The sequence below is a fragment of the Meles meles genome, chromosome 14, assembly GCF_922984935.1.
Source record: "Meles meles chromosome 14, mMelMel3.1 paternal haplotype, whole genome shotgun sequence".
Taxonomy (NCBI): Eukaryota; Metazoa; Chordata; class Mammalia; order Carnivora; family Mustelidae; genus Meles; species Meles meles.
Window position 1 is genome coordinate 4,245,118 of NC_060079.1, and position 11,221 is coordinate 4,256,338.

The 11,221-nt window shown below is 41.5% G+C and overlaps 1 protein-coding gene across 1 annotated transcript; it reads left to right on the top strand.

Annotated features, from left to right (window-relative positions):
- The first annotated feature begins 1,555 nt into the window (after positions 1-1,555).
- Positions 1,556-11,221, top strand: SAP18 (Sin3A associated protein 18). The gene is made up of 4 exons (XM_045978417.1): positions 1,556-1,713; positions 1,900-2,009; positions 8,475-8,597; positions 8,849-11,221. The coding sequence occupies exons 1-4, from the start codon at positions 1,585-1,587 to the stop codon at positions 9,003-9,005; spliced, it is 519 nt and encodes a 172-aa protein (XP_045834373.1). The 5' UTR covers positions 1,556-1,584; the 3' UTR covers positions 9,006-11,221.

Below are 11,221 nucleotides of genomic sequence, written 5' to 3' on the forward strand. Positions count from 1 at the left end.
TGGTACTTTTGTTTCTGTATAGTACACCACGATTCTTGGAATTATTGTCCTCATGATGGAATTGGGGTTGTTTTGAGCTTTTTGGTCTTACGAAATGGCCAAGAACATTCTTATAATGTCTCTGGATGCCCTTGATCAAGATCTTCTATCTCTAGGGTATATACCAAGCAGTGAGATTATTGGATCTAACGTATACATATCTTCAACTTTATTAAATAATCCTAAACTACTTCCCAAAGTATGTATACCAGATCCTGCATTCACCACAAGTATTAAAAAATTCTCATTAGTCTACCAACAAATGTTGTCAGTTTCCAATTTTTGCCAAGCTAGTGAGTATAGTTTGTTACAAACTGATCAATTAAAGCCAATCGCTATGGCTTTAATGCATTCCCTGGTTGGTAATGAGATTTGGGCACCTTATATGTTTATTGGTCATTTGGATTTTTTAATTTTAGAAGCACTTATTAAATTATCTTACCCATTTTCTATTGGGATGTTTGTCCTTTTCCTCATATATCCTGGACATTAGCTTTTGTCAATCACATGCATCATAGATATTTTTTCCCAGTCTGTGGTTGTTGTATTTTGAAGGTCAGGTTGTGTGTGTGTCTGTGTGTGTGTTTTCAATTTAAATCTAGTCAAATTGGGGTGCCTCAGTGGCTCAGTGGGTTAAGCCTCTGCCTTTGGCTCGGGTCATGATCCCAGGGTCCTGCAATTGAGCCCGGATCGAGCCCCACATCGGGCTCTCTGCTCAGCAGGGAGCCTGCTTCCTCCCTCTCTCTCTGCCTGCCTCTGTGCCTACTTGTGATCTCTCTCTGTCAAATAAATAAACAAAAAATCTAAAAAAAAAAATCTAGTCAAATTTATCAGTCTTTCCTGGTTAGTGCTTTTTATAGCATGTGTTCCTTTATTTTTTTAACCTTGGGATTTGCTTTTTATTGATTTTTTTTTCTTGATGCTCCAATCCATTGATCATGAAGATAGTTTATGATGTTACATCCACAAACTTCTAGTTCTGCTGTTCACATTTCGGTCTTTGCTCCACTATGGTGCGGGGAGAGTCCAATTCACCTTTCCCCAGTACAGATCACTAATTATTTCATGAGCACTTACTGCAGGGCATTTTGTCTTCCCCTCAGCTTTGCAGACGTCTTCTGTCTTCACTCAGGGGTCCACATACAAGGGTCCATTTCAGAGCCTGTTTTTCCTTTATTAAAAAGTTGGATACTTTGCTAATAAAGTCATGCTTTTGCTTACTCACTTACCTCCTGTACCACTCTTAAGAGTGGTTAACTTATTCGCTGCGTAGGAAAAATGCCTCCGCAAGCTCGTGTGGCTTGTGCTCATCTCTGGTGATCATTTCCCAGACAACCAAAGTCCCACCAAGGAAAGGATCCCTCAGAAGCTCCGCCCCGCGGACGCCAACGCCCGCCTTTTTCTGAGGACGCAACCCGCAAGCGCGGCCGGGCCCGGGCACAGGCGCCGCACAATGAACTGCGCCTGCGCCGGCGAACGCCCCTCCCCTCCTCCCCCGGTCTTCTATAAAGCCTCGAGTTTCTCCTCGCGAGAGAGTTCGTTCTCATGCTCGCTGCAGGGGTCGGAGGTCAGAGCGAGCGTCTCGCGGGCCGTAGGAGGAAGATGGCGGTGGAGTCGCGCGTTACCCAGGAGGAAATTAAGAAGGAGCCGGAGAAACCCATCGATCGGGAGAAAGTATGGGGTCCGGAAAGGTGGAGGTGGGCCCGGCGGGGCGGCGAGCGCGGCCTGTGTGCGGAAGGCGGCGGTGTTTTGCTCCCCGGGCAGTTCGGAGGCCCCGGCATCTCCGGAGGGAAAGGGAGCCCCGGACTCACAGTCGCTTTCTTTAACTTCTGCCCTTCCTTTTCCTCCTCTCGCTCTCAGACGTGCCCGCTGTTGCTGCGTGTTTTCACCACCAATAACGGCCGCCACCACCGAATGGACGAGTTTTCCCGCGGAAATGTACCGTCCAGCGAGCTGCAGATCTACACCTGGTGAGGGCGCGGGGGTGGTGGGGGCGCGGGGCCGCGGCCGTTGGGGGTTGGGAGGGTCCGGCAGTAACGTTAAGTAATTCCCTGTGCCAGTGAAGAAATATCCTTTTGACTTTGCTTTCTGTCACTCGGGGTCTTTGGGCCCAGCTCTCGGGAAGTTTTAGCTGTTGGGTAAAAGGGGATTCACGCCATCTGGTAATACTGTTAGGTTTAATGTTCAAAGTTTTGGGTTGTGAAGAATTGACACACCCAAGATTGCTGTCACTGTTGTGGCTGCCTGGTACAAATATAATATGTAGATAAATAAAATGCAATACCTGCCATGAAGGGGCTCATAAATAAGTGGTAAGGAGGAACCATGGGATATTTATCTTCAAGAGCATTTCTGTGTAATATTAAGCCTTGGGTGCATTAAAAAATAAAAAACCAATTGATTTCTGATCTGGTGCTTAATGGAAAAGCTTTTGATGTGTGTTTCCTGAAGACTTGCCCCTTAAAGTTTATCTCTTACCTGTACCTTCTATACCCCCAAGTCTGTCTAGGGCCATTACATATTACAAGCGTATCTTTAGAGCTGCATATATTTCCTGAGTTTGACATTATAATAGCTGTTAGTAACAGTGAGAGGTTAATAAGGTTTAAAAATACGTCTTGTGGTAGAATTACATTCACATTTGTGTAACCATTACCTATTACCGAAACTTTTCCTTTTACCCCCTGGCAGAAGTTTTGCACCCAATAAGCAAAAATAACTCCCCTTTCCTTTCTTCCCCCTGTTAGACTCTAATCTAGTTTATGTCTATATGAATTTGTCTGTTCTAGATATTTGTGTCCACTTGTGTAGTGGACTCATACAATATTTGTTGTCTCTGGCTTATTTCACTTAGTATAATGTTTACAGGGTTCATCCATGTTGTAGTATGTAACACAGCTTCATTCTTTTTTATGGATGAATATTCAATGTATATCAACATACCACATTTTGTCTATCCGCTTTTTTGTTGATAGGTACCTGAGTTTCAATTTTTTGGCTTTGTGAATAACACTGCTATGAACTGGGTATCCAAGTATCTGTTTTGAGTCCTTGATTTCAGTTATTTTGGGTATAGACCTAGAAATGGGATTGCTGGATCATACCGTTATTACATGTTTAACTTTCTGAGGAACTGCCAAACTGCTTTTTCACAGGAGCTGCACCATTTTACAGTCCCAGAAAGGTGTGTAATTTTAAACTGTGAGCCCAGCATAGTAAAACTTGATTCTTTTAAAGATTGGGACCCTATTTGTCTTTTGTAGGTACTTGTTAAATTTATGTAGTATGATTTTAGTTCAGCATCATTCCAGGATAAAGTTCCAGAAAGGTTGATTTAACTTACGAGGAAGAACTGTTACTAATGTATTGATGAAAATCTCTGTTTGGAGATTAAAGTGTATACTTCTTCCAGCAGTAAGAGTTCCTATTTGCTAGGTGCTGTGGTTAGATTCTGAGGGTATGAAGGAAAGAAGGTACTGCCTCTCCCTGCAGTAAGCTCAGTCTAACTGAGAAAGCAGATGAATAAATAATAATTAGGTAAAACTTTAGGGTGAAGATGGCGGAGTGAGATTGTTCTAGAGGTCCTCCATTCCTAATCCGGAAAAAAAAATGCAGAGAAATTCTGCCCTAAATTGCCCTATCCCTAAACTGCAACCAAATAAGGAAAGGCAACCTTATGTTATACCTCAAAATGATGGCCAAAGACAAAGATTCTAAAAGATTGAGTGGTTGGTGTGACAGCACAGAGCCCTGCCCCCTTTTCCAGAAGGAGTACTGAAGGAAGATTAGTCAACAAATCTTAGGAATTCTCTGTTTGGAGAAGTAGAGTGAGGGACTAAATAGGCAGTCCTAAGATAAGTCAGAGAAAAAGGAGTGAAGTCCAGAGGAGCCTAACAGAACCAAGTTGAGTTTGCCAAAGTTCAAGGCACTGTGTGGAGTTGGGGGAACAAGCCAGACACCACAGGAGTGGTCAATTTCCTGTGCTTGGGTGGTCATTAAACATGTTATAGAAAGAGAATTACCTAGGTAGCTCTATCAGGGTTCAGCTTGAAAAATGGAACCAGTAGGAGATCTCTATGAAGTGATTTATTGCAGAGAATTAGCTTACGTGATTCCGAGGGCTACCTAGATAACTCTATGTCCCCAATCTGTGAGGTGAGCTCTAAGGAAGGGCCAGGCAGGAACTTTTCTTTAAGATTTTATTTAGTTGACAGAGACACAGAGAGGGAACACAAGGGGAGTGTGAGAGGGAGAAACAGACTTACTGCCGAGCAGGGAGCCCGTGCAGGTCTTGATCCCAGGACCCTGGGATCATGACCTGAGCGAAAGGCAGAGGCTTAACAGCGTTTAGCCACCCAGGCACCCCCAGGCAGGAACTCTTTTTTTTAGGCAGGAACTCTTAAGCAAGAGCTAAGGCTCCCCATAGCAGCTTGAATTTCTTCTACAGGGAAGCCTCTGCTCTCGTAAGCCCTTTTCAACTAATAGAATCAGGCCTACTCTGATTGATTGAGTGAGGCTTACTCAGATTAACTGGGATAATTTAAATTTAAAGCCAGCTGGTTACAGACTTTGACCACATACACAAAATACCATCTAGTAACACCTTTGTAATTGTGATTGATTAACTGAGGTTTTAGCTTTGCCAGACTGACCCAAAACTGAGTCTCACATTGGCAACACAAAGACTTCAGCCCAAAGAGAGCTCTTGTATTCCTCATTGTGTACTCAAACTTTGGACCAGTGGTCAGAAAGCAATACTTGGCACTCCCAACTACTGGTCTAGGGAGGTGGTCGTCAGGTTGGAAGCTTATAGGAGATTCACTGTCAGAACTGATAACAGATGTAAACCAAATTCCGCATGTTCACTAGGAACAAGATGACAAAATGGAAGTGTTTTTAGAAAGGAAGAAAGGACCCTTTCTTGTACATACCATATAAGGTGTACCAGGGAATAGCTGATGCAGAGTAATTAGCCTCAGAAGATCGGGTTTTAAAAAATCAGTCTTGCCTCAGACTTCATGGAGACAGAGCTAAAATAGCAAGGGGAATTGTTGCAGAACAGAGTAGAACTCTGACAGAGTAAATAAGTTACAAAATTAGGTGGTGATAGGGATAACTGAATCTTTATTGAAATTTTATAATTCCTTCAATTTTACTTGTGTTTTATTCTGTTAAACTCAAGTAAATGTGAGTTTTATGAAAAATATATGTAATATTTGAAGCATGAATTACATTTATAATTATATAAAATAATTATATTAATAATTATATTATTTATTATTAATAATAAATGATTGCAATTATAATCCCAGTATGTATAAGATGCTTGATAATCTTAAGATTTTTTTCTGTAGCATTGTTTATATGTAAAAAAGATGCCTGCAAGTGATGTTAAATATCACTGGTTATTTCTGGTTGGTGAAATTTGGGATATAATTTACTACCTTTTTGCATATGGCTTTCCTGCCTCTTCAAGTAACATGAAGATCCATCAAGTGGAGAAAGTCAGTCATACATAGCTTCTCACCCCTTCTTTGCACAGCCACATAAGAGTCACCTGGGGCCCAGAAGGGTTTTTTCATTTGGTTTTTTGTTTTTGTTTTCAAAGATTTTGTTTATTTATTTGATAGAGATCACAAGTAGGTAGAGAGGCAGGCAGAGAGAGATAGGGGGGAAGCAGGCTCCCTGCTGAGCAGAGAGCCTGAAGCCGGACTCGATCCCAGGACCCTGAGATCATGACCTGAGCCGAAGGCAGAGGCTCAGTCCACTGAGCCACCCAGGCGCCCCTGGTTTTTTTTTTTTGTTTTTTTTGTTTTTTTTTGCAGAGAATTAAAGAGCTCTCACAACTGTGCTGGGTAAATGTCTTTGGGAGTATCTTTCCCTATTCTGGGTTTGATGTGTTCTTTGTTCTGCCTGTATGCCATTGTGTGGGACCTGACCTGCAGTATCTGTTCTCAGGGGTCTTTACCTGCAGCACAAGAAGGGTACATGCAGACTGTCTGGGCACCAGCTACAGGGGGAGACCTGCTGGCCATGGGGGACCCACACTTCATGAAGCAGATCTTCTGCTGTCTTTTCTCAGTGCAAGTAAAGCATTGTTCCCTCTGTTGTCTCTGAGTTGTGTCTGTCTTGGCAACCCCAGCACCTGCAAGCTAATGCAGTAGGTTGATACTCTGGGATTGCTGCTCCTGGTGGAAGGCATTTTTGGGCTCTTTGCTATCCTCCAGGTGGTTGGTCTCCTCCCCGGGTGGTGGTAACAGGTGGCACTCGTGTGACAACTGCTTTACACAGAAACTTGAAAAAACTGAGATGGAGATGAGTCAAAGGCAGTTAAATAATGAGGTTTAGAAATCTGTGATGGTGGAAAATGGAGAAAATGATATGCTCTGTATTTAGAAGGTAGAAATAACTGGATGGAGATGGGAAAAACTTTCAGGTTTATGGCCTGAGCAATGACGTGAGTGATAATAGAGGTTTTTTTGTTATTTTTCTTTAAGTAGGCTCCACACTCATTGTGGAACCCAACGTGGGGCTTGAACTCAAGACCCTAGCTGAGGTCAAGAGTCAGATGCTCAAGCAACTGAGCCATTCAGATGCCCCAGTGATGGTAGTTTTGATGGTACTAGGAGAGAGCCAGGGCATGTTTTGGGGAGAACACTCTTGGAGAGTATCTAGTGTCCCTTGTTTTCATTTTATGGCCCCCATAGGCAAAGTTGTTTCAGTTTCACATCATCCATTTCATTCTTTCAGTTGTCATGAAAGAAAACTATAAAAATTTACACTATTATAGTTTGTTAACTTTTTCCAAGATGCTCACATTTAGAAAGATTTTTTTCAGGTTGTGCCATATTAGCTGAAAGGACTGTTTTTAAGTTCTGAGTTCAAATAAATATTTGCAGAGCAAGAATATGTATTGTGAAAGGAAACTATGCTTAGTCCTAAAGAAAATTTCATGTTTCATTAATTTTATGGCTCTATCTACTGTAAAACTCTTAAGATTCCATCTTAGAAAGGAAAAATACTACATCTTAATGAAAATGCTTTCCTGTCATTGATTCTAAGATGAATTCCTACTTTAGACGTGAAATGTGGAAAAGTACGTGCTTTAGAGATAAGGAAATATATTACCTTAATTGGATTACTTTGGACTAGTTACTCTTAAAAAAGTAAATCAATATGCCAGTAAGATGTTATATAGCAACAAAAGATAGCAAATATAATCCCTGAAGTGCCTTTTTTTTTTTGGATAGGTATATTTATTTTTTTCTTTTTCTTTTTTATTATTAACATATAATGTAGTATTTGTTTCAGGGGTACAGGTCTGTGATTCATCAGTCTTACACAACACAAGGACTCACCACAATACATTCCCCTCCCCAGTGACCATCACCCAGCAGCCCTGTCCCAGCCCCCTATACTCAAGCAACCTTTCCTGAGATTGAGTCTCTTATGATTTGTCTCTCTCTCTGGTTTCATCTTGTTTCATTTTTTTCCTCTCTTCCCCTATGATCTTGTTTCTTAAATTCCACGTGTCTGTGAGATCATACGATAATTGTTTCTCTGATGTATTTTGCTTAGCATAATACCCTCTAGTTCTATCCACGTCATTACACATAGCAAGATTTCCCCCTTTTGATGGCTGTGTATATATACACCACATGATCTTTATCCATTCATCTGTCGATGGACATCTGGGCTCTTTCCATAGTTTGGCTGTTGTGGTCCTTGTTGCTGTAAACATTGGGGTGCGGGGCGCCTGGGTGGCTCAGTGGGTTAAGCCTCTGCCTTCGGCTCAGGTCATGATCTCAGGGTCTTGGGATAGAGCTCTGCATTGGGCTGTGTGCTCAGCAGGGAGCCCACTTCCCCCTGTCTCTAGCTGCCTTTCTGCCTACTTGTGATCTTTCTGTGTCAAATAAATCTTTAGGAAAAAAAAAAAAACAAACATTGGGGTGTAGGTGCCTCTTTGGATCACTACGGTTTTATCTTTGCGGTTAACAGGGCACTTGTTGGGTCAAGGGTAGCTCTATTTTCAGCTTTTTGAGGAATGTTCATACTGTTTTCCATAGTGGCTGCACCAGCTTGCATTCCCTTTTAGCACTAATAGTCTGACTTTAATTTATTAACATTTCAATCATTGGGGCTGGTAAGGGGAGTTTATTGGGGCAGATAGGATTATTAGCTGCTTTAAAATCAAGCATGGGGCACCTGGCTGGCTCAGGTAGAGCATGTGACTCGACCTCACTGTTGTGGTATGAGCTTCATGTTACGTGTCGGATTACTTAAAAATAAACTCTTAGAAAATAAAATTAAACTATAAAACCTTGACAGCTGTAATTCTAACAGGTCACAATTCACACATAATTAACTCATTGTATATCAGTATTCTTGTTATATTATTGATTAATGAAATATAATGTTTTCTTTTAAAAATTCAGGATGGATGCAACTTTGAAAGAACTGACTAGTTTAGTAAAAGAAGTCTACCCAGAAGCTAGAAAGAAGGGCACACACTTCAATTTTGCAATTGTTTTTACAGATCCTAAAAGACCTGGCTATCGGTAGGTAACTTTTAATTTTTAATTCCTATAATCTCTTTGGTTAATAGATAGCGATAACCCGTCACCTTTTAATAAGTCTCTGGTTTGGGGGGGGAATATAAATTCTATTACTCTGGTTTAGCTTAATGCAGTAATTAATTTTTAATTGTGCCATAGGATATTGAGCAGATCCAATCCCATGTTTACTTTGCAGTGCATATTTAGTCTCATTGACTTGTGATCCATTAACAGTTGGGTCTCCTTTTCTGCAGAGTAAAGGAGATTGGCAGCACCATGTCTGGGAGAAAGGGGACTGATGACTCGATGACCCTGCAGTCGCAGAAGTTCCAAATAGGAGACTATCTGGACATAGCGATCACACCTCCAAATCGGGCACCACCACCTTCAGGGCGCATGAGACCATATTAAATTTTATTTACTATTTCTTGAATTATTTTTCATTCAGTAATGTAAAATAAATTCTTTTTCCTCCCCTCATCATTGCCATTAAGCCTTTAGAGTCTAAATAAATTGTAATGCGTCTATTTAGGAATTAGATTTGGCTGTGCTACGGTATGGGTATTAATAGAAAGTCTGTATGTTTCTGGTCCTTCCATAGAATACAAAGAAAAGTGCTCTTAGCATCCTTTGTAAAACTGTATTGTTAAATATATGTGTGCAATCAACTGGAGTGTGAAAGTTCATGAAGGCACGGGAACAGGGTTTAATGTAGTATTTGGGGTTTATGCTGAGTAATGGAGGATGGGATGTTTAAGCCCAAATGGGCAGACTGAGAAAGCCTTGGGATGAATCAGGGCGAGTTTGCGGCCTGGACGTTACCTGCAGTTAGAACAAGGATGAGGTGGCATTTTGGAATAGCATGAGCTGACGCAAGTTGAAGCTGTGTCTGCTCAAAGAGATGGGCCTGCCTAAAACAAGGTACAGCGATGTAAAAAGAGGAAAATGGGTGCCATGGTGAGGGCTTTTTATGTTTGAAAAATGGGGAGAATAGGGCATTTTGAAGACAGGAACCAGTATAGAACAAACAAGGGTTAGCACTTAGGGTAAGTTGGGAAGGTTTACTTCGAAGGTCTGAAAACGGAGGGACAAAAGAGGAATCCCAAGACCTGGGAGCAGAGCCAGGGATTTGGTGAAGTTGAGTAAACAGAGGCTGTTGACACTTGGAGTTACCAGTGCCGGGGATTGGCTTGTATCTGAGTGTCTGGCGAGTCAGCGTGCGTTGTGCTTAAGACCAGCTGGGCTAAACACTTTTGCAGCAGCAGCTTGGCAGCCTTGGACCAGTTACTTGAATCTCTTGGGTTTTTTTTGTAAAATGGAGAGGACAGCCCATGGGATTGTGGCGATTAAATATTTCTAGAGGCTTGACCTGTAAGAAACAGTAAATACTAGCTAGTAGCCATAAAGTAGTCAAAGCTGGAGCCGAATCTTCTGTGGCTCCATTACATTTGCATCTTGAAGTTTCTGGAGTGTGGCCAGTGTGTAGTGAGCCTAAATTACCATAGTCTGTTACAGTAGGAAATGGAAAACGTATATCCCAAAATGAACAAATCGGTGCGAGCAGTGATTTTCAGTCAGATTCCAGTCATTTTATCTTACACATAGAGAAGCAGCCTTTGAAATGTAATGCTTCTGTGGAATTGCTGTCCCTTTTGCAAAGCCCTTCACCAGGCGGCAGAGAACCAACCCAGAACCTAGATCTAAACTAGAATCTAGTGCCCCTGCTCTGAAGTTCACCACAAACCCTTAGATTTTTTTTTATTCATTCAGACTAGATAGACTGGAGTTCTGTCAGTCATAAAAGTGATTTAAACTGTTTTTTTTTTTTTTTTTGAGAAGAGGAACCATGGTTATCTTCCTATTTGTGGGGAAGAAACTGATTTACTATGCAGAGAAGAAGGCAGGAACTAAATATACAACCTTTGTAAGCCAGTTTTTTATATGGCGTGAACTACAGTGAGGGTTCTCCTGCAATTCCAGGTTATTCTCCCAGTAATTTTAAAGTGGTTTATTTGCCTGGTTCCAACATGGGATTTTTCCTTTAAAGATTTCAGTCTTCTACCAAAGTACAGTTAAAGACTACCTGATGGATTTATTATTGACCATAATGCTAAGAATCAGACGACTTGTACTTAGTCCTTATTTACCTCTGGCTTTGGTAAGTATGGCTTATGGGTAAGTAACTGAGCTGTTTCCTCAAATATAAAATAGAAATAAATGGTCACCGTGACAGCACTGTGCTCAGTGCTTAGTAACCTGACTGCCTTGTTTGCTCATAAGGTATTTCTGGAGTGAAATTTTCCCTTTGGAGTATGTGTTCTACCTCATGTGTTGCCTCTAATTTGCCTATCTTTTGAGTTTCCTCCCAGTATACGTGATCTTCAGTAGGTGTTTTGAGATCTTCAATAGGGAGCCTTGCTGTTACATTTATATTTGGATTTTACAAAACGTGGCTGTGGGACCATTACACCCACAGTAATCGCTGGCTCAGGTGATGTTTGAGATGGTGGCGTGTGCACGTGTGTGCGAGTGCGCACATGCGTGTGAGAGCGAAGGAGCTATTACACTGTTAGCTTAGGTTTAGAATTCTAAAACTTAAACTGTTACTCTTCAATAAAGAGCTGAAC

Excerpts from the sequence above, each read along its gene's own strand:
- SAP18 (XM_045978417.1), top strand. The coding sequence starts at position 1,585 with ATGCTCGCTGCAGGGGTCGGAGGTCAGAGCGAGCGTCTCGCGGGCCGT. Across the intron at positions 1,714-1,899 it reads AACCCATCGATCGGGAGAAA|ACGTGCCCGCTGTTGCTGCG; the intron begins GTATGGGGTCCG and ends TCTCGCTCTCAG. Across the intron at positions 8,598-8,848 it reads CCTAAAAGACCTGGCTATCG|AGTAAAGGAGATTGGCAGCA; the intron begins GTAGGTAACTTT and ends CCTTTTCTGCAG.